The sequence below is a fragment of the Penaeus chinensis genome, chromosome 7, assembly GCF_019202785.1.
Source record: "Penaeus chinensis breed Huanghai No. 1 chromosome 7, ASM1920278v2, whole genome shotgun sequence".
Taxonomy (NCBI): domain Eukaryota; kingdom Metazoa; phylum Arthropoda; class Malacostraca; order Decapoda; family Penaeidae; genus Penaeus; species Penaeus chinensis.
The window spans coordinates 38,111,063-38,133,562 of NC_061825.1; the positions used below are offsets into that span (position 1 = coordinate 38,111,063).

Below are 22,500 nucleotides of genomic sequence, written 5' to 3' on the forward strand. Positions count from 1 at the left end.
ATGAGAGAGAGATGTGAGAAGAGTGAGAGACGTGACTGGACAGAGAATAGAGAGTGATGAGGAGAGAGAGTGGAGAGTGGGGGAGAGAAGGAGAGAGGGAGTGAAGGAGACGAGTGTTGCGGAGAGCGAGTACAATGAGAGACTGATGAGAGAGAGAGAGATGGGTCGCGGGAGGCATGTTGTGGTACTGATGGGTGAGGCAGGGTTCAGCCCGGGGTCGGAGTTGGGGCGGAGTGGGCGATTGGAGGCGGCGGGGCGAAGGGGGTGGGGTGGATCTGTGGGGGAGGATGGATTGGGACGATAGGGGTGTGGAGTGGAGAGAGATGTGGGGGGGATCTGGGGAAGCTCGGCATGGGTGGGACGGGAGATGCGGATAGAGATCGCGGGCGCGGGGAGCTGAGGTTGTGGTTGAGCTGGGAAATTGAAAGTCGGATTGGATTTCAGGGGCATCGGGACGGGGGGTGCGAGGGTTGTTCGGGGTGACGGGGGTTGGTGGGGTGCGTTGATAGTTGCTAGTTCACGGGGGATAGTGCGGCGGGACTGGTTTGGGGTGTAGTTTTGTGAGGGGATTGGCGGAGGGGGATGGAGGAGTCGGTGGGTTTGCGGGTGGTCGCGCTTGTGCACTTATAGGTTATTTGGGAAGTTTTCGAAAGAATTGTGAGATTGGAGTGGCGGGGTTGGATGGGTGAGAGTATGGGGGTTGTGGGTTGGGGGGGGGGATTCGTGTGAGTAGAGTCATTTCGTGGAGGACTATAGGGTGAGGATGGGTCGGGTGCGCGTGGGCTAGAGTTGGGAGCGGGTGTTGGTGGGAGACGGGGGATGGGACGGGGTATTGGGTTGGGGCGGATTATGTGATGAGCCCGGGGTGTTTAGGGAGGCTGAACGGCTCGGGGTAGTGAGGTATGGGGTGTGATGGTTGGGGCGCGTTGGATGAGATTGAGCGTGAGGGGATGGGGGGGTGATAGGGATGGGGGGTGGTTAGGGAAGTGGGATAGAGTTTTTGGGTGGGAGGGGGGGAGGGGGGGATGCGTATTTTGAGAAGGGGCTTTTGGGGAGAGTGAGGTGCGGGTGCGAGTGGGAGGTGGCGCGCAGGATTGGAACAGCAGGAGAAGGTTGTGAGAAGATGGAGTGGAGGGGTATGATTCCGGGTGGGAGATTTCGAGGTGGCTGGGGGGGGTGGGGGTGGGGGTTAGGTGGTTCGTTTGGCGGAGAGATGGGTTGGGTGCGGGTCGTGGCGATGGGTGGGGGGGATTTGTGGGCTGGATGGGGGTGATTGAGTTGGGATGATTTAGGGTTAGTTTCAGGGTGGGGATGGGGGTATTCTTTACCGGATTGGCGTGCGGTGACGGTGGCGGGGAGGGTCTGTCCGGGTGATATGGTAGTGTGGCCGAGGATGGGGGTATGTGGTGTGTTGACGTAGATTTGAGGGTGATGCGGGAGGGATGGGGGTGGATGGTAGTGGTGGGTGTGGGAAGGTAACGGTGGGATTTTTGGAGGGTTTTTGATTTGGAGATTGGGGGGAGGTACCCCCCCTGTTGAGGTTGTGGGAGGATACGTGGGTCGGGTGATATTGGTTTGGGTGATTGGTCACTATAAGGTCGAGATCGCGTGATGGCGTTGCGGGATAAGGGGATGTGTGGGCGGGGCGCCGTGGAGCGACGTGCTTGGTTAGCGTTGTAGGATGTGAGCGTTCCCGGGGGTTTGTGTCCGGCGGCTGGGTCGTTCGGGGGTGAGTGGCGTTGGCTGTGTAGGCGATGGGAGCGCAGGGATTTGGAGCAGGGGGCTGGGGCGCTGAGCGGGTTTGTTAGAGCGATGTGAGGGATGAGGAGGTAAGGGGCGGTGATGGGGGGGATAGGGGAGTTTAGGGTGTGGGGGATTGTGGGCTGTTGGTTCGGAGGTCGGGGGATGGGTTGGCGGGGGATGGGGATGGGGAGTGCCTAGAGAATTGGTGGGGGCTCTGGGGCTGGGGGGGTTCGGGGGTTCATTTGAAGGGTTGATAGGGGTTTTGGGGGAGGCGGAGGGGGGTCTCTGTGAGAGATATGGGGGCTGGCTTGGGTGGTATCGGGGAGAGCTGCCGCAGATTGTGGTTGGGAGGCGGTTTGCGTTGGGGGGGGTGGGGGGAATCGGTTGTTTGTGGGGGCGCTCGGGATTGTTGGTTGGGGAGGTCGCGATGATTGGGGGTTGTGGAGGGTTTGTGGCGTGGGCGGGGTTGGGGCTTGGTCTTGGTGTTAAAGGGGGGGGCGTGGGAGCGATATGTGAGATGGGCTAGTGTAGGGGCGTGGCGTGTCTGTTGGGGGAGGGATGGGTGGTGTGGGGTGGGACGTACTGGTTTCGGCTGGTGGGATATGGGGTAGGGGGATCGGGTGGGGGGATTGGATTGGGCTGATGTCCGGTGGGATTGGAGTGGGGTGGTGTATCGGGTAGGGGGGAGATTTGGGACGGTGGGGCGCGGGATTGGAATGTGGGGTGGTTTGGGGGGGGGGGGGGGGGGGGATTGGGTATGGGGATATCTTACGATAGCTGCGGGTCTGCGTGAGTGGATGGAGTGCTCCGGGGGGGGTTGGGTGCGTTGGCTGGTTGGTGGGGGTAGCTTGCTGGGGCAGGGTGGGGTGGATGGATGAGAGATTGGCATGGTGTGGGCGTGGGGGATGAGTTGAGTGTAGATCGGGGGGGTCTGGGTTTCGCTTTGGATCGCGTGAGTGTTAGTGGCTGCGCTTGAGGGGTTAGGGTTGGGTGTGATGGAGGTTGTTGGATGCTTCGTGGGGGGATGGGGGTGTGTGCACGCGTGTGTGTTGGTGTGGGGAGATGGGGGGTCGATTAGATAGATGTTACGGTTGCGTGATTTGTGGGGTTGATGTGGATGGGAGATGATTGACTGGGTGGTGCGGTGGGGAGCGGGGTGGTGGGGCGTGCGCGGGGGGAGTTGGGGTGTGGAGATAGAGGATGCGTGGGAGCGTCGGGTGGGGGGTGGCCTGGAAGTTATGGGGTGTGGTGGTGAATGGGGGGGAGGCGGGGACGGGCTTTTGTGTTGGGTAGTAGGGGCGCGGGGGACCGGCTGGGTGACGAATGCGAATTGGAGTTAGTCGATCGCGGTTTGTGGGGTCATTGGATGGGAGGGTGATTATGTGTGAGGGTTGTGAGATTGTGAGGGTGGGGGGGTGGGTGTGTTGGCGTGAGCGTGGTCGGTTTGGGTGGACGCTGGGGATAGAGATAGGATTTGCGGTTGATAGGTGCCGGTCGTTGTTTGTGGTGGGGATCGGGGCTGGGGTATTGTGGGGGGTTGCAGTGGTGTGTGCTGATTGGGGGGGGATGGTGCGAGGGGGCTTGGTTGGGATGTGATAGAAGGGTTCGTAGGAGGGGAGGGGTGGCGGGTGCGTTCAGGGGGGGTGGTGTGAGGATGGAGGATGGGACGGCTGCGTGTTGCTGCGGATTTTGGAGATCGGATTTGTTGGTGTCGATTTGGAGGGGGTGTGTTAGGGTTGGGGATAATCAGGATTGGGGGTGGTTGTGCGGTGGGGAGGGGTGATGAGGGCTAGGGGGTGGTTGGATAGGCGGGGGGCTTGTCTGGGCGGTCGGGCGGGGGGTAAGATGGGGGTGATCGTCGGTGCGTGCTTGGTGTTGCGGGGGGGGGAGGGCAGGGTGGGGAGAGGTGGGAGAGATAGGTGTTGTGGGTCTTAAGGGGATGGGGGAGGTGTACGTGGGTTGGATTGGCGGGCTGGGGTCGAGATGTGCGGGGGGGCGTTAGAAGGAGGTAGTGCGTTTGCTTTCTAGAATTGGCGGATTGCGATGGATGGTGTTCTGGGGGGTGACGGGTGATTTGGGGATGGGCGGTGTAGGATTGATAGATAGACGATGCAGGTAGTAGAGTCTTGATGTAGCCGGATCAGGTGTGTGGATCGGCGGGGGGTTGGAGGCATGGTAGCGCTTTACTGGTGGGGTCGGTGGGGCTCGTCGCGAGCTGATTTTTTGTGTGTGAAGTCGGATGAGATTGTTGGGTGGAGGGGGGGATTTGGAGAGGGAAGGAGTATGATTAGTGCCTGTTGGTGACTGAGGGGTAGACTGGGTAGGGTGGGGGAGGTTGATAGTATGTTGGGTCACTGTTGGTGGCTGGATCGGCGGAGTTGGATGGGGTGTTGATGGGGGACGGGATGGAGTGGGGGAATTGGATGAGGGGGGGGTTATGGGAGGGGGCGGTGTTGGGAGTCCTTTCGGGGAGTGTCGGGTCGGGATGAGACGGCGACTAGGTGGGGGGATCGAGATGCGTTATGGTCGGATGGGCGTGGGGCATGGGGTCGCGACGGTGGATAGATGAGATGGGGCGAGTGATCCTCGGTGGTTGGATGATAGAGGGGTTGGGGGGGGGGCTGGAGACGGGGGATATGGAGGAGCGTGCGATTTGAGTGTTGGGAGGGGGACGGGTCTGGTGGTTGAGGTCGGGCGTCGGTTTTGGGAGGGGGGGGGGGATAGAGAAGGGGGGGGAGGTGTTGGTGGGGTGGCGTTCGATGGTGGGTCTCAGGGCGGCGTTGGGCCTGTTCGGTGTGTAGGGATAGAGGGTGGGATTAGATGTTGCGTGGATAGAGAGTGATTGAGGGATGGTGGGGTGGGATAGAGTATGTCCGGTGTGTGGGAGGGAGATTGGGTTACGGGCGATAGGGGGGAGGGGATTGGGATCGAGTCGGGGGGGGCGGGATTGGGGTGATTGGGGGGTTTTGTTGACTCGAGGGACTGGGTGGCGGGGGGCGGGGGGCGGACGAATAGCGGACGAGGCAGATGAGGAGGTTGGGGATAGCTGAACGGGGATGAGGGGGGAGGTCAAGATGACGGGGTGTCGAGTGGGTGGGAGGGGGGGGGGGGGGGGGGGTGAGTGGATGCGTTGGTGGGTGAGTTGTAGATTGTTGTTAGTTGGATTGGTGGAGTGCGCTAGTCCGAGCGATGGGGATAGGTCTACTCTGTGAGTGGGTGTGGGGGGATGGGAGGATTGTTTGTTTTGGGGGGTGATGTGGGGTTGGGCGCGAGGGAGGTCTCGGGGCTAGGGCGGGCGGTTTTGGGAAGCATGGATGAAAGTCGGGGTGGGTGTTGAGGTGGTCGAGGATGGGGGGGATAGGAGTGGCTGGAGGGGTTGGACGTGCCGGGTGCCAGGAGTGGTGTGTGTGAGCGGTTGGGCGGTGGAATAGTGATAGGTGTTCGTTGGGAGTCGGGGCGGGGGGGTGGATAGAGATGTGCGTTATGAGGAGCAGTGTAGGATTTGTTGGGCAGTGTGCGGTCCTTGGCGGTTTGGTGGTATGAGCGGGGTGGTTTATGGCGGATAGCGATCGGGCGTTTGGTGCTAGAGATATGCGGATTGGGATCGGGGGGGGCGTTAGATTACTGGGAGGAGGTATCTGAGATAGGAGAAGTTGGGGGAGTTGTGGGCGGTGGATGCGGGGGGGAGAGTGAGAGTTGAGTGGGATGTTGAGCAGATAGGAAGAGGGAGTTTGCGATGTCCATTGGTGGGGACGGGAGGGGATTGGGGGTGTGGAGGGGATTGCGTCGGAAGCGGGAGATAGAGTCGCACTGCAGGTTGTGGGTGGGCGGAGGGGATTTGTGGGTCACCTGTTACTGTCGGGTGGCTTGAGGGATGGGGACGGATGATTGGACGGGTCGTGAGATTGCGTGGGATGGTATTGGGAGGGCCCGGGGGGGTAGGGGTGTGTTTCTGGTAGTGGAGATGAGGGAGTGTGGGATTTCGGGGGGGGGGGGGCGTGGGGTCGGTTGTGGGGTGGGGGGTTGGTTGTGATAGTTGAGAGGTTTGGGTCAGGATGGAGAGGTAGATGCGTCGGAGGGGTGGGGGTAGGGAGAGCGATGGATTTTGGGGGGTGTTGGCGGTTTGAGTTGTGTGTGCTGAGGCGGGGTGGGGTGGTTGGCCTTTCTATACTAATTTTATTCTAACATGGAGGGGTGAGGATGGTTGGTGAGAGCAGGGTGTGGCGGGCGGGTGGGATGGGCTGTGAGGGGATGTTGGGGCGGGTGTGGCGGGTTGGTGGTTGGGGGCGGGGAGTGGGCCTGTGATGGGTGGTGGTGGGGGGGATTGGATCGGGCGGGCGGCTGTCGGGCCGGGCTGGGTGGTGGGGGGGGTCGTTGGACGGGGGTGGGGAGGGGGTTAACGGTGCCGGTGGCAATGGGGTGGGGGATAGGTGAATTGGCAGGTGATGTAGGTTGGGGGCGGGGGGGGGATGGAGTGGGGGGGTCGGTTTGGGGATGGCGTTGGTGGATAGTGTCCTGTTCGCTATTGCGGGCGCGTTCGATGTGGGGGGAGGGGGGGGGATTGGATAAAAGTCGTGGGGGGGCGTAGGGGGGGCTCGGATTTGGCGATAGCTAGCGAGGGGGTGGGGGCGTGTGGTTCGGGGGCGTGCGGTGGGCGGGAGATGAGTGTTCGCCGGTAGGTGTGATGGGTAGTGTGGAGGGGGTTGGTGCGGTGAGTTGACGGGGTGATCGTTGCTCATGGCGCGATCGAGGGCGGTGGGGTAAGTGTAGGGTGGGTTGGTTTGGATGTGTGGGTCGCGAGGATGGTTGGGATGATGGATTGGCGGGGGTTTGTTTGTGGCGGCAGGGGAGTTTATGGTTGGGATAGATATGAGTTGTTGGATTGAGGGATAGGTGATGCGGGATCGGGGGGATGGGAGTATGGACGATAAGTGAGGCGAGGGTGGGGGGGGGGTGTGTGGCGAACGTGGGGGGATGGTTCGGTCGGGGGTGTTACGAGGTTGTTGGAGGGGGGGTGGGGTGTGAGCGGCGAGATTGAACTGTATAGGGGGGAGGTGTATGGGGGTTTGTGTGTGAGCGAGGGTGAGGATGGGGTGATCGGCGGGGCTTCTTGGGGTTTGGCGACTCGAGGGAAGCGGATGATGTGGGGTGGTAGGCCGGGGTGGGGGGTGGTTGAAGTGGGACTTGTATAGAGCCTGGGATAGGAGGGGTTGATTAGATGTGATTTGGGGTGTACTGGTCTTGTGGATAGGTTTGTTGGGTTGTATGGATGATTAGGGAGGAGGATGGGGGAACGGAAGGATGGGAGGGGTGACGGGGAGGGGGGGGGGTTGAGGGAGGTGGTGCGGGCGGGTTTGGGGGGGGGGGTGAGCGCTGGGGGGCGCCTGGGGGGTGTAGCGTACCATTGGGGTGTGGGGGATTGTGGGAGGTGTGTGAGTGATCCGTGTGTGCGTTTTTGGTAGGGGATCCTGGGGTCCATTAAGGGGAGGGGAGTGGTGGTCGATGAGTGGAATCCGTTGGTGAGGAGGGGTAGTGGGGTGGTGTGGTAGATGGGGAGTGCGGGAGCTGGTCGCGGCTGACGTGTGGGACCGGGGGCGGGCGCGGGTGGCAGCGGGTGTGCTGAGGGGTGGGGTGTGGGGGGTGTACCTGGGGTGGGGCTGGTGGTGTTCTTAATGGGGCTGAGGGTTTGGATGTGGTCTGGAGATGGCGGAGGGTTCGAGGTGGAGGGGGGGGGTGAGGGGGGGTGAATGCGGGGAGTGGGATGCGTGCGGTGGGGGGGGGGTGTGGGGTAAGCGGGGTGTGACAGACGGGGATATGGGGGGCTGTGGTTTGTAGTTCAGGAGCGGGGGGGAGAGAAGTCAGACCCGGTCGGGGGGTGAAGTCGAGGCGCCCGGGGGTGTGTGTTGTATTTGGGCTCGGCGGGTGGATTTGACGGTTGGACTGGAGTGCGCTTCGATATCGAGTGATTGAGTCGGGGGGTGGGGGGCGACGTGGTGGGGGGGGTGCTGTTGGTAGGTTGGTCAGGAGGTGGTTCTTGGGGGGTTGGGGAGCGCATTCTCTTAGGGGTGGGGCTGGATGTGGTGATGGGTCGGTGTAGTTGAGGGAAGGGGATAAGGTCGGTTGGGTTGCGTGGGGGAGGTGGTGTTGCGGGGCAGAGTCTGTTGATTGTGATTGTTATTGGCGATCGATGGGGGAGTGTGGGGTGGTGTATGGGGGGGATAGTGGTGGAAGGGGGGGTGTTTGGGGGGGCGGGAGGGTGTAAGGGGGTATGATGGTGGGGGTGGGTTTGGGGGACGGTTCGGGGGGTCCGTGATGGGGATGGTGTGAGGAGTCGGGGGGGAGATAGGAGTTGTTGCGAGTGGGGAAGATAGAGGGGAGTTGGGTTCTGGTGAGGGGATGGATGTTGGATATGGTGGGAGGGTAGTGGAGGGGGGGGGGTTGTGAAGTGATTTACGCGTAGGATGGAAGAGAGGTGTTGGCAAGGGACTGGAGTGTGGGTAACAGTGTGGTGTGTGTTCGGATTGATTAGCGTGGGTTACGATGAGGGGATGGGATTAGTCTTGGGCGGTGGTTTGTTTAATGGGGGTTGATTGGGCTGGGTTGGGTTTGGGGGGGGAGGGGGGTAGGGGATAGATTTGGGTCGATGAACGGGAGAACGTAGTGGGGTTTTTGGGGGTGAGATCGGTGGGAGGGATTGTGGATGGTGTTGGAGTCGGGGGCGATGGGCGAGTGTGTTGGTGCGGTGGGGTGACTGGGTAGATGGTTGACAGTGTTGACAGAGGGCTGGGTCGGGCGGCGGGGTAGTGGGTGGGGTGGGGATGTTGTTCGGGGATGAAGCTGTGGACGGGGTTTCGTTGGAGAGAGGCCGAAGGTTTGCCTGGTGGCGGTGGGTTCGGTAGGAGACGGGATGGAGAAGGTATGGAGGGGGAGGTTCGGGGGGGATGGGGAGCTGGGTGGTGGATGGGGGCGGGTTGAGGGATGTGTCTCGACGAGTGATTTTGTGGGGGCGTGGTGGCGCAGATGATGTGGGGAAGCGGGGGGTGGGTGGAGGATGGATTTTTGTGTGTGTAGGTGTTGGTTCTGTAGAGATATGGGTGGTTGGGTCGGGGTGGCTTAGGGGTTGGGGAGGTTTTTGGAGGGGGTGACTGTCGGGTGGGTGATTCTGTCCTGGGGGGTGTGATGTGGGATTCGGGGTGACGGAGGGATGGGGTAGCGGACTGTTGGAGGCGGTGCTGTGTGGATTGGGGAGAGTGAATGCTGGATAGCTGGAGGGTGGGGGGGTGGTTGGGGGGGGGTGGTGTGGATGGGGGGGGGTGGGGAGGGAGGATTAGGAGTGTCGGTGGGGTCAGTTGGATGTGTTTGTATGGAATGGTCGGCTTCGGTGGCGATAGCGGGTAGCGGAGTGGTGCTTAGCGGATAGCGAGAGATGGAGAGGAAGTCGGGGCCGAGGTTCGACTATGAAAGATGGTGGACGGGTGTATGACTCGTGTGGAGGGAAGGAGGGGTGGGAGGGGTGGGGGGAGGATGTTGGGGGGAGTGGGGGGGGGGGGGGTGGCGATGGTGGGTATGCGGCAGATGATGATGGATCGGGGTAAGGGTGGGTCGTTTTGTGTGGGGGTACGCGTCTGTGGTGTGCTTAGGCCTTGGTGGTCGGTTGTGACGGGGGGAGGGTGGTTACGGTGGGGGTTAGAGTGGAGGGATTGTGGATGGATTGGTGGAGGGGGTGCGGGTGTGCGCCCCAGCGCGGGTTCGATGGTTGGGTGGCGGATAGGGGATGATGCGGGATCGGTTCGGTTTGTGTCGGGGGTGTTTGATTGAGGTGTGGGGTTGAGGTAATGGGGTGATTACGGTGTGAGATTGGTTTGGGGCGGGGCGTGGATGATGGAGTTTGGTGATGTTTGGGGTGTTAGATATGATGCTTTGTGGGAGTGAGGGAGGTGGGGGGGTGGGGGGCCGGGGGATACTGGGGTGGATTTGATATAGATGTGGGATGTTGGAGGTTGGAGGCTGGGACGTTTGGTGATAGGCGGGTGGAGGGGCGGGGGAGCGGATCTTTATGTGTGCGTTTGGCGGGGGGAGTTTTGGGGGTGCGTGGGTGGGCGTGGGTGGATCCTGATGGTGCGGTGGGGAAGAGGGGAGAGATGGTTGGGATGGGGTTGGGCTAGTTTGAGATAGGATTGCTTGTTTGAGGAGGGTTGTTTGTGCTGGGGTGAAGTTGGTGCTGGGCTGGGTTATGAAAGGTGGTGGTGTGGAGGGGGTGGCGGTGTATATGTCTGGGTTGGGATTGGTGAGGGTGTTGAGGATGTTGGGGGTGTTGGGGAGGGGCTATGATTAGCTTGGTGGGGGGTGGGGTGGGTCGAGGGGTGTGGGGATTGAGCGGGGTGAGTGGGTTGGGGGGGGTGCGGTGGGTGTGTGGGGGAAGGGGATGAGGGGATGTGTGGGGACTCGTGTTGGTGCGGGGGGGGCGAGTATGGGGTTAGGGGGATAGTGGGGGGGGATTTGGGGGGCGGGGGGAGGGAGGGGTTGTCGGGTGGTGTGGATGAGGGTTTGGGAGGTGTTGGGGCAGTCGGTTGGCGGGGGGGGGGGTGTGTGATTGGGCGCGGGTGAGCGGGATGGAGGGTTGTATTAGATGGATTGTGCGGTGGGGGAGTAGGTTGGAGTCCTGCAGGGGGCGGAAGTTGTAGGGCGGGCTTGAGGGTGAGTGAGGTTTGTTTGGAGGGTCGTTGTGGGATGGTCCGTGATCTGGTTGAGGGATCGGAATGTGGAAATGAGGAGTTGTGGTTTGGTGGTGTGTGGGGAGAGGGCGTCGGTTGGTCACGAGGAGGGATGTAGTAGAGCGTGGGTTCGGAAGTGGGTGTGGTGATTGAGGGGGGTCGGGGTTGATGGTTAGAGGTTTGGATGGGGAATTGCGATTTAGTTGGGAGGGTAAGGTGAGAGACAGATGGGGGTTTGTTGATCGGGGGAGGTGGATGGATGTCCTGGATGTTGGAGAGCGGAGGGTGGAGGGGGGGATGGGCTGGGGGTGGGGTTGTTGGAGTGGGTGGATGTGGATCCGGATTAAGATATGGGGTTGGGTGTGGGGTGGTGCGGGTACTGGGCGTTGGTGTCGCGTGATGCTGGTTGGGCAGGGTGGTCTTGTGCGATGGTGAGGGGGGGTAGCGGGGGTGTAGGGGGTAGGGACGGGATGGGTGGGGGGGGAGGGGTGATTTAGTGGTGGATGTCGGAGGGGTTTGGGGGTGGGGGTGGGCCGTAGGAATGAGCGGTGGTGAGGGTAGATGGGGGTTGGATGGGAGTTGGGGTAGCGGGGGAGAGGGTTGGGAGGCTAGAGGTGGATGATGGGGGGGGATATTTTTGGAGGAGTGCGGGTGGCGTTAGTGTTTGGTGTGATTGGTTTGGGTCAGGGCGAGTGACGGCGATTGTTTGGGATGGGTGGGATGGTTGGGGGAGGATCTATGTTTGATAGGGACGGTGAGGGATAGAGTGGGGACGGGATAGGAGAGTTCGGGTGGTGGGATTGGGCAGTGGGGTTGTAGATCGCGTGTCAGGGTCTGTGGGGGGGCGTTGGGCGGGGCGGCGTGGGATGGGCAGAGGAGGGGCGATCGGAGGGGGGTGGATGGGAGCGGGAGGGTCAGGTCTGGTGGGGGGGGGGGGTGGGGGATGGGATAGAGTGTTATATGAGAGATGGGGTGGAGTGGGGGGAAGTAGGGGTTTGGGGAGTGGCGGATGTGGGTAGGATAAGGGGGAGTTGTGGGGTGCAGGTGTGGTATTTGGAGAGGATGGGGCGGGCCGGGGAAGGTTGATGGATGTGAGTGGGGCGCGCGGGGGGGGTGTGTGTGGGGGGGCGAATGAGGATTGGTTGTTATGTGGGTGTTTTGTGGGGGGGGAGATGGGGATGGTGAGAGAGGGGGGGGTGGATTTGGGTGTGTGTGCGGTCGGAGGTGTGGTGGGGATGGGGTGCGTTGGATTGAGATGGAGAGGATGATGTGGGGTGAGGAGTTGGGATAGTGGGCGGGATGGATGGGATAGGCTCGTGGAGGGGGTTGATGGGGGGGGGGTTTTTGAGGGAGTAGGTGATATTCGGGTGAGGTGGATGTGGTTTTGAGTGGGGGGGGAGGAGAGGTGGGAGGTGGGGTTGTGGGTAGGGAGAGTTTAGTTGGTGAGGATGATAGGGTAGGGGGCGAGATGAGTGAGCCGTTGGGATGGGTGAGATAGAGTTGGATGAGGGGGGATTGGGTGTTGGGGCAGGGGCTGGTGGGGTGGGTGGATTCGGATGGGTTGTGAGGAACTGAAGTGGGATGCGGTGATGGTGGGTAGGGGGCTGGAGGTGTCGTGGGGTGAGTTTGGGGGGGTGATATATGGGGGTGGGGTGCTTGGGAGCTGGGGGGGGAGGGGGTGGGATTCAGTGTATGGGGACGGGGATGGGAGCTTGTTGGGGATGGAGGCGGATTGGTGGGTTGGGGGGGAGTGGGGGGCTTGGAGATTGTGGAGGATGGAGAGGGGGGATAGAAGTGGCGTAGGGGGTGTGGGGTGCTGAGAGTAGGATATTGGGTGGAGGGATAGATCCAGGATGAAGAATGTATGTTAGTGGGGGGTGGGGGTGTGCGGATGGAGGAGAGGGTTCGTGGGTATGTGGATGGGGGGATGGGGGGTGGGGGATGGGTGTGGGTGGTGTATTTTTGGGAGGGTATGTTGTTGGGTATTTGGGATGGGATATGTGATAGGCGGATATGTGGGGCTGGGGAGGGATGAGATGGGGTTAGGGAGGGGATAAGTAGAGAGTGGGCGGGGGATGTACCGGGATGTTTGGTGATAGAAAGAGGGGGTCCGGGGATGGATGATGGGATGGCTGGGTGTTAGGGGGGTATGGGGCGGAGTCGGCGGGGTCGTTGGGGGGGGGGGGGTGAGGGTTGGATGGGGGTGTTCGGGGCACGGGTTGGCATGGAGTGGGGGAGTGGGTGGGATTGGGTGAAAGGTGTGGGTGGGTTGAGGGAGGGGGGTTGGATGTGGGATGGCTGGAGATGGCGGTGGTGGTTGTGAGAGTGATAGAGACGAGGTGATGGGGGGTGGGGGTGGCGGCCGAGGAATGTGATGGAGGGAGGGTCGGGGATTTGGTTTCGATTAGCTGGTGTTGGTTTGGGTTGACTGGTTGTCGAACGGGTTTCGATGGGGTGGTGTTATATGTAGGTTGGGAGGAGAGGGGGGTGGAATGAGTGATGAGATGGAGGATTAAACGTGGTGGGGGGGTGGGTAGGATGATAGGGGAGATGATAGGTTTGTGTGGCGGAGGGGCGGAGGAGGGGGGTTAGGGGGGGAGTGGGTGGGTTGTGCTGGTCTGGGGTGGGGGGGGGGGGGGGATGGTGTGGCGGTGTTTGCTCGGGATGCTGGGTGGGGGGGTCGGGGGTGGGTGGAGTGCGGTGGGGGTACTGTGCTTGGGGTGCGCGGTATGAGTGGTAGGGGCTACGATGGAGGGGTGCTTGTGTGCTGGAGGTGAGCAGCTGCGATGGTTGCGCGTAGTGTGATTGTGTTGGGATGGGGGGGTGTCCGTGGGGGAGGGCGTTAGGGGTTGGATAAGGGAGGGTGGTTGGTGCGGAGGCTGAGAGTTGTGGATTTTGTTTTGATAGGGTAGTTGATGGGGCGTAGAGAGGGGATATGAGCGGGAGTCTGGAGATTGGTGTGGAGATGGGTTGTTTATTGGTTGGGGGAGTGAGGTGATAGGAGATAGTGGGTTGCGGGGGGGTGATGTTGATCGGAGTGGGTGGGGTGTGGTGGGGGTGCGGGGTGCGGGATTTCCTCGTGGGGGGGCGGGGGTTGGGGGAGTGGGGTGGGTGGGGGGTGGGGGGGGGGGGATGGGGGGTTTGTTGGGGTGGTCGGGGGGGGGGGAATCGTGGGGATAGATCGTGAATGTTGTTGGGTGTGGGTAGGGTGGGGGGGCGGATGGGGGGGGCTTTTTCGGGTGGGATGGTGGGGGGGATGGGGGAGCGTGTATTGGGATGTTGATGTGGGGGATCGTGGGTTGGATGATGTGGAGGGTGAGGTTTGAGTCGGGGTGGGGATGAGGATGATAGAGTGGATTGGTGTTCCGTGCTGGCTAATGGGGGATAGTCGATGGATGCGATAGGGGATGATTGGGTAGATAGGGGGAGGGAGTAATGGTGGGGGGGGGGGGGGGGGGTGTGGTGTCTTGTGGGAGGGTGAGGTGGGGTTGAGTAGCGTGAGGGGGGGAAGGGTGATAAATTGGTGATGAATGGGGGGGGAGAGGAGGGGGGGGGAGGTTTTGTGGGGTGAGGATGCGATGTGGTCAGGTGGGGGAGATAGAGAAGGGATGGAGGGGATGTGGTTAGTGTGGTGGGTGTGTATTGGGGGGGGGGATGGGATTTGATGGGATCTTTTTGGATAGTGATGGGGAGATAGAGAGGCGTCCGATTACGTTAGGGAGAGCGTGATAGAGGCTTGGTCGGATGATGGAATGGCAGGGGGGCGGGACTGTAGGGGATTGTGTTTGGGGGGAGCGTACGTGATTGATGGATGTGGGGACGTACGGAGGGGGTGAGGGGGGGATAGAGAGGGGCGGTTTTGGGCTGGTGGGTTGGCGGGAATAGGTGGAGGTAGGTTGTGGGATAGGTGTGGAAGTTGCTGTGGTGGGGGAGTGAGTTACGAGGTGCGTCGGGGGGGGGGGGCCATGGATGGTGACGGACCGCTTTTGGATCGATTGAGATGAAAATTTTTGGAGTGTAGGGGTGGGTTGATGTGATGATAGAGGGTGGTGGGTGGAGGGGTGGATAGCAGGATGGGACAGCCATAGTGATCTTGAGGATTGGGTGGGAGGTTGTGGTGGGATGGGGGTGGGTGCGGGTGTATTTGGCGTTTAGTGTGGAGCGATTTAGAAAGGTGGGGGAGAATGATGGATTTGATGTGATGGTTTTGAATGGGGGGAGTGGGCAGGTGTGGTGGTTGGTGGGTGTGGTTGGGGGGGTCGGGGGTGGGAGGGGTGCCGTTGGGTGAGAACCGTGAGGGGGCAGTGTGGGCCGGGGCTGATGGGGTGTGGTTGGGTGAGATGATAGGGGAAGGGCGTGGGGAGAGTTCGAGTGGGATAGGAGGGATGGAGATGTGGGGGACTAGGAGGAGTGTGGGATGGGGGACGTGATTTGTGAATAGGTGGAGATGTTGAGGGTGTGGAGGGGGTGATGGGGATGGCGGGTAGTAGGTGGGAGACGTTGTGTGTCGATAGGGAGAGGGATGGATGTTCGGTGGGCGGGATGTGGTATGGGTGTGCGGGGTGTGGGATAGGGTTTGGGGTGGGTTAGAGGTTGGGGGGGGCGGGATAGAGGGATTGTGTGAGGTGGGGCGGGGAGGGGGATATTGTTTTAGTGTTCTGGTGGGGGGATGGGGGTCGGGAGACGGCGATTTATGGTGGTGTGTGGGTCGGGTGGAGGTGCGGGGGTTGGCTTTTGTTGATTGTATGCGCGGGGGGGGGCGGGTGGGGGTGATAGAGGGTGTGGGGCGCAGGGCCTCTTGTGGGGATTGATTGGGGGGGTGGATGGGGGCAGGTGATCGGTGGAGCTGTGATGATGATTCGATTGTTAGATTGGAGGGGTGCCGGGTTGCGGGGGGAGGGGTTTTGAGGAGGGGGATGGTGCGTGATGGGATAGGGTGCGGTTGAGGGGTGGGGGGGTTGAGGAGGGAGGCGGGCGGGCTGGTGTTGGCGTGAGACCGGGGATGGGGGGAGGATTATTTAGTGAGTGTGTGATGGTAGTGTTTGGGTAGGAAGAGGGGTGTGGGGAGCGGATGGGGGGTTTGTGGGCGATTAAGGGAGATTGTTGGGATAGGGGATGGGGGGTGGGTGTTGGATCCGATTGGGATCGGGGATGGGTGGGGTGGGTTGGGTTAGGGATGGGGGGGATAGCTTGTAGAGCAGGATGGAGGGGGGCGTGTTTAGGGTGGGATTGTGAGACTGGGGTTAGCGACGTGATGGGAGAAGGATAGGGATGGATATGCTGTGGGGATGGATGTGGGATTTTTTTGATAGGGATAGTGGTAAGGAAGGATGGGTATTGTGTATGGGCTGGATGTTGTGGGTTGTGGTGGATTGGGGTTGGGGGGGGGGATTAGGGTGGGGAGAGGTGAGGGGGGTAGGGATCGGATATCGAGATGCGGAGATGAAGTGGCGGGAGTGATGGGGAGGGTATGGTACGGGGGCTGGTTGGGTGGAGCAAGATAGATGGGGTTTAGGAGAGCTTTGCGTTTCTCATTGACTGGGGCGGGATGGGATGTGGGCTGGATGGGGAGATAGATATTTCGATTGGGGTAAGGATATCCGCGAATGGGGGTTGTGGTGGTGTGGAGGATGGGGGTGACTGTGGGATGGATACGGAGTAGGGGATTGGGGATCAGGGGTTGGGCGGCGGGGGTGATGGATTGGGGGGGTGATTGTCGATTCGATAGGGGGGAGGGGTGTGTACGGTTGATTGGGGGTTGGGGTGGGAGATAGGATGTGTCCGTTGGGTTGGGTGATCTGTGGGGGACTAGTTGGTGTAGCGAGCAGTTGCGATTTTGATTGCGGGGGGGGGGGGAGGGTAGATTGGGGGGGGATGGATGGATGCGGTGGAGTGGTGGGGGGTGTGAGTCTAGGGTAGAGGGTTCGTGATGTAGTGGTTGATAGGGTGTGGGGCGTTGGGTCGTGAGTCGAGGTATGGTGGGAGGGGCGTGGTTCGGTATGGCGCAGCGGTATGAGGTTTGGTGTTGGGATAGTGCGGTGTGGGTGGGCGGATTGTGAGGCTGGTGATCGGGGGGGGGGGGGGGATTTGAGTGGAGTGGGCGGTGCGATGGGGGAGATTGTTTTGTGAGAGAGGGGGGGGGGGGAGTGTAGGCTTGGAGTGTGATGGGATCTGGATTGAAAGATGCGGAGTTGGTGGAGTGCCGGTGGTTGGCGTCTGGGTGAGAGCTGATGGGTGGGAGGGGGGGGGGTGAGATTTGGGGAATTGTTATGGGGGGGCTATGTGGGGCTGGGGGGGCGCGAGAGGATGGGGGGTGAGGTGGGGGTTACGGTGGTGTGGATGGAGTTGTGTGGTGTGGATAGAGGGTGGGGTGGTTGGATTGGGATAGATGGTGGGGTGGTGATGAGGCGGGGGACGGTTTGTTGGGGTGTGGCGGGAGGTTCTGGGGTAGTGGGGGTGGAGTACGGGGGAGGATGCGGGTTGTGGTGAGTAGGAAGGGGGGGAGGATTATATGGGATGATAGAGGCAGGGGGGATGGATAGATGGGGGGATAGGGGTGGTGTGGATGGGGAGTGGGGGTGGAATTGTGTGGAGGCCGGTTGGTGTTGGGTGATTGATAGAGGGGGTGGTTGTGCTTGTTGTTTGTTGGTTCTTTCGTGCTTGGTGAGGGGGAGGTGGGTGGGGCTGGTGGGGGTGTCTTGTAGGGGGATGGTTGAGGCTGGGGGTGGTGTGCGGTGATCGGGGGGGAGGTGTTGTTTGGCGATGATGGGATGGGCACGGGATGGGTTGGGGGGGCGAACGGGTTCCAGGGGAGGTTGGGATGGTGATTTTAGATAGAGTCCGGGGGGATGGTTTTTGCGGTAGCGGGGGGTGGGGGGGATGTTTTTAGCGATGGAGGGTGGGTGTGTGCGCGGATAGTATTTGGGGGGTGGGAGGGAGGGGTGGGCTGTGGAGTAGGTGTGGTATCCTGTGTGGAGCGTGAGTAGCGAGGTGAGTGGATGGATGAGTGTGGAGGGCAGAGTCCTGAGGAGGATTATGGGGTGGGTTGGGGGGCGATGGTCTACGGGGGGGAGAGGGATATTAGGGGGGTCGGGGATCCGGGGATTGAATGGTGGATGGGGTGGAGGATGTAGGTATGTCGATCTGGGGGGGGATAGAGATGCCCGGCGTCGTGTGGATGTTGTGGTGGATTGGGCTTGTGGGTTCGTTGGGGGGGGGGTTGTGGCGGGGGGGATATACGTGGTGGGATAGAGCGGCGGGGGGGCCGAGTGGCGTGGGGTGGGGGGATGAGGGGGCGGGGAGTGGTGAGGTGGGGGATAGGGGGCCGGATGAGTTAGATTGGGTTGAGGGCGTCGGTATGGGTGATAGAGAGGGTGTAGGGGGGAATGGGTATTGGGAGGTGGGGGCGGGTGGGGAGGTGAGGAGGGGATAGTCGGGGGTGGTGGTGTTCGAGCGGGGGTGGAGTGGGTGGTGGGATGGAGTGGGGGGGGGTTTGGGGGGGGGGGGGGTGGTGGAGGGGGGGAAGGGTGTGGTGAGGGGGGCGATGGGCGTGTGCTGAGAGGGAGACGCGGGGGTGTGGGGTGATGCGGAGGTGGGGTGGTAGATGATTTCGGGGGGGATGCATTGGGAGTTGTGATTAGTAGGCGGGAGGGGCACGCGTGGGTCAGATTGCGGTGATTGGGGGGTCGGTTGTGGTATGTGGCGGGGGTTTTGATGAATGCGATAGAGTGTCGAGGGTGCGGGGGGGGGTGTGTGGTTGGGATTGTGTTTGGGGGGTGTTGGTGTGGCCTAAGACGGGGGGGGGGGGGCGGAGTACGGGGTGATAGAAGGGGTGGGAGAGGTGGGGGATAGCGTGTGGTACGGGCGGGGGTGGTTAATAGATAGGGTGAGGGGATGAAGGGGTGGGCGGACGGCCTGGGTTTGGAACGTGGGCGGGCGAGGGGTAGTGGGAAGGGATGGGTTGGGTTCGGGGGATGGTCGGCGCTGAGTTGTTTGGATGGTCGGTGGGTGATGGGGATGGAGAGGGGGTGTTGAGGGTTTTGGTTGGGTGAGGTGGATAGTGTTTTGGTTGGGTGAAGGAGGGCGTGGGGCGAGGTTGTTAGAACTGGGTTGAAGGGTGATTGGGCGGGTGGTGGGTTGGGGGTTTGTGGGGGGTGTTTATTGGGGTGTGGGGGGCACCTAGGGTGGTGTCCATTAGGGGGAGGATTGGATGTATGGAGGGGGGGGGGGGGGAAGGTGGGTGATGGGGGTTGGAGCGGGAGGTGAGTTTGGGTTGGTGGAGAAGTTTGGGCTGTTGTGGGGGGGATGGGCGCGGTCGGGGGAGTGGGGGTGGGGGTTGGGTTTGATTGGGGGGATGGGAGGGAGGGGTGGGGAGTAGTGGGGGTGGGGGGGGAGCGGTTGTAGGTGAGATGCAGAGAGAGGGTGGGGCGTGGGGGGTGTGGGGGGGGTTGGGGTGGGGATGGGTGGATGGGATGAGTGGGTGGGGGATTTGTTGGGCGTTGATGGTTAGGATTCGAATGTGGGGTTGGGGATGTGAGGTTTTGGCGGATTGGGATCGATTGGGGGGGGTTGTGTTGCGGAGGGGATGAGGATGATGGGTTGTGGGGAGACGGTGTGTGGAGATGAGGGGATAATTGTGTGGCTGATAGCGTCGATTATGGGGTGGGGGAGGGGGGGTGGGGCAGGTAGGGGTAGGGGGGAGGGTTGGTAGGGGTTAGGAGGGATGATGGGGGGGGTGGGGGGGGGGTTGTTCGATTTGAGAGTTGGGAGCGAGAGAGAGAGAGAGAGATGAGAGAGAGTGATAGTGAGTTGGAGGAGCGAGAGAGAGTGTGTGTGGTGAGGTGCGAGAGAGAGTTGTAGAGTGAGTGAGAGTGGGAGAGCGTGGGGGGAGACGAGAAAGAAAAGCTTTTTATTGGTCCTTTCTTCATTTGTGGATCCTACCTTACTCAACATCTACTACCCCTGCCCTGCACTCCAACCCCCAACTCCTCATTCGTTCCCTCCTTCACCCTCCCTATATCACTCATCTACTCCTACTCCTACTCATACAGCATCTAGCCTCCTCCTCTCCTCCATACGCTCCCTCCTCCTCTGTCCCTCCTGCCCTTTTATACTTCCCTTTTCAGCCTAAAAGCCGCTTCAGCCGCCTCTCCTCAGTATCCTCACTCCTCCTACCCACCCCGTCCTCCTACTCCGTCCTCAGCCTCCTTCTTACTCCTTCCCCTTGTCTCATCCCCTTCCTCTCCCCCGCATCTACTCATCCTTTTCTTCCTTCTCCTCCTTCTACCAGACCCACAACCTACTCGCATTGTTCTACCTGACCCTCTCCATCCCTCATCCTTCTTTGCACCTGCCTTTGTCCTTCACCCTTCTTCCTCCTCCCTTTTGACCTCTCCTTTATATCCTTCATACACCTTTTCCTGCACCCCCCCCCTTATTCCTTCCTCTTCTTCCAACTCTTTCCTCTCCTCCTATCTGCCCCTCTCTTCCTCCTTCTTTTCCTCCTTCTCCCCTCTTCCTCCTCCAAATCTCTCCTTCCTCCTCCTCCTCCTTCTCCCACTCCTTTCTCCATCTCTCCCCTCCCTCCTCCTTCCTCCACCTCCTTCTCTCTCGCCCCCTCCCTCCTCCACTCTCCCTCCCCCTCCCTCTTTCTACTCATCCTCCTCTTCCTCCTCCTCCTCCTCTCCTCCTCCTCCTCCCTCCTCCCTCCTCCTCCTCCCTCCCTCTCCTTCTCTCCCGCCTTCATCCTCTCCCTCCCCTCCACCCCACTCCTCTCTCCTCCCCCCCTCCTTCCTCCGCCTCCTTCTCTTCTACCCCCTCCTCCGCTACCTCCTTCTCTTCTAACCGACTCCCTTCATCACCTCCTTCTACCCTCCCCTTCCTCCTCGCAATCCCTCTCCCCTCCCTCCTCCCTCCCCCCTTCCCTCCTCCACTCCTCTCTCCTACCCCATTCCCCTCCCTCTTTGCAACTCTCCCTCCCCCCCTCCCTCACCCTCTCCATCCCTCCTTCCCCCCCCTCTCTCCTCCACACAATCACATTGGAAGCCGTCAGGTGTTCACCAAACGGGTTTTGGGTTCCCCGCACACACAAAAAAAAAACACGAAAAAAAAGGAAAAAAAAAAAAAAAATAAAAAAAAAAAGAAAAAAATAAAAAAAAAAAAAAAAAAAAAAAAAAAAAAAAAAAAACTAAAAACAGGGGAAAAAAAGGGGAAAAAAAGAAAGAAAAAAAATAACTGTAGTCCGCGTTTGTTTGTTTTTGAAGATCAGTAGCAACGGCAACTCTTACTGGACTACTGAAAGCGTCTTCTAAGTCCTTTGTTAATCTTCGTCTTTACGTATCTCTGTTGCTCATTATTTTTATTAGTAGTAGTAGTATTAGTATTATTGTTGTTGTTGTTGTTGTTGTTGTTGTTGTTGTTGTTGTTATTATTATTATTATTATTATTATCATTATCATTGTTTTTTTTTTTCTTCGTTGTCGCCGCCTTCTCTTTCTGCTTTTTGTTTTCTTTTTTTATCTTTTCTTTTTTCTTCTTCTTCTTCTTCTTCTTTTTTTCCTCCTTCTTTTCCTTTCTTCTTCTTTTTCTTCTTCTTCTTCTTTATTTTCTTACTTCTTCTTCTTCTTCTTTATGTTCTTCTTCTTCTTCTTTTTCTTTTCTTGCTCTTCCTTTCTATTCCTTTTTTCTCCTTCTTCTTCTTCTTCATATCCCCCCTCCTCCTTTTCCTTTTCTTCTTTTTTTTTCTCTTCTCTTCTTCTTCCTCCTCCTCCTCCTCCCTCCACTTCATCCTCCTCCTCTTCATCCTCTTCGCACGCTCAGCACCTTCTCCCTTTCTTCTCTTCCTTTTCCTCTATCTCCTTTTACTCTTCTCCTCCTTTTTTATCCCACTTTATTTTTCTTCTTCCTGCACCTCTTAGCTCCTCTCCTCTCCTCTCTTATTCTTCTCCTCTTACCTCGTCCTCCACCTCTTCCTATTCCTCCTCCTCCTCTTCGTCTTCTTCTCCTTCTTCTTCTTCCTTCACCTCTTCGTCCTCCTCCTCCTCTTCGTCTTCTTCTCCTTCTTCTTCCTCTACCTCTTCCTCCTTCTCCTCTTCGTCTTCTTCTCCTTTTTCTTCTTCCTCCACCTCTTCCGCCTCCTCCTCCTCCTCCTCATATTCTTATTCTCTGTATTCCTCTTCCTCCACCTCTTCCTATTCCTCCTCCTCCTCTTCGTCTTCTTCTCCTTCTTCTTCTTCCTCCACCTCTTCCTATTCCTCCTCCTCCTCTTCGTCTTCTTCTCCTTCTTCTTCTTCCTCCACCTCTTCCTCCTCCTCCTCCTCCTCCTCCTCTTCTTTTCCCATTTCCTTTTCTTCTTCTTCCACCTCTTACTACTCCTCTTCCTCTTCGTCTTCTTCTCCTTCTTCTTTTTCCTCCACCTCTTCCTCCTTCTCTATGTATCTTCTTTTTTGGTAAACTTCCTTTTACTTTCCTCAAGCGATTAAAAAAAAAAAATAGAAATAAATTTTAAAAAATAAAAAAAACGCCCCAGGTTACTTTACGAAGATCACGCTACAAAGAAAAGTTATAAGTTCATTAAGAGACGCCACTAGAAAGCTATATTTTTCCCCCGTTTTTAATCTTCTACTTTGCTTTTTTTTCATTCGTTTTTCATTATTACTTTATTTTTTTTATTTTTTTCCATTCTATTAATTTTTTGTATTCGTTTTTTCATTCTACTTTTTATTTTTATTTTTTATCGTTCTTTTTTCGTTATAACTTTATTTCCTTTCATTAAGGTTTCATTCCAATTTCCTTTTTTTCGTTTCATTTCTCATTCATAATTTTATCGTTCATTGTTTTTATTTTTATTTTTTTCGTTCATTTCTCATTCATCCTTTTTTTTCGTTCATTTATTTTTCTATTAAATAATGGTTTTCGTGCATTTGTTCATTCACTTTATTTTCCTTCATTATGCATTCTGCTTGACGTTTTGCTCCTCGCTTTGTTACTTTTTTCATCTAGTACGGCGCGCACGACAACCCATGCCCACGCTGGACCCAACAGG

General features: G+C 58.9%; 1 protein-coding gene across 1 annotated transcript in view; it reads right to left on the reverse strand.

Annotated features, from left to right (window-relative positions):
* Positions 1-206: 206 nt before the first annotated feature.
* Positions 207-22,500, reverse strand: part of LOC125026975 (extensin-like) — a 33,255-nt gene continuing 10,961 nt past the window's right edge. The window contains exons 5-14 of the mRNA XM_047615581.1: positions 17,522-17,652; positions 11,936-12,061; positions 8,393-8,975; positions 7,324-7,440; positions 5,593-5,695; positions 5,130-5,326; positions 2,833-3,055; positions 2,516-2,714; positions 1,329-1,937; positions 207-413 (exon numbers count right to left, since the gene is read on the reverse strand). Coding sequence (XP_047471537.1) covers positions 207-413; positions 1,329-1,937; positions 2,516-2,714; positions 2,833-3,055; positions 5,130-5,326; positions 5,593-5,695; positions 7,324-7,440; positions 8,393-8,975; positions 11,936-12,061; positions 17,522-17,652 — 2,495 coding nt within the window. The remainder of the gene's footprint in view (positions 414-1,328; positions 1,938-2,515; positions 2,715-2,832; positions 3,056-5,129; positions 5,327-5,592; positions 5,696-7,323; positions 7,441-8,392; positions 8,976-11,935; positions 12,062-17,521; positions 17,653-22,500) is intronic.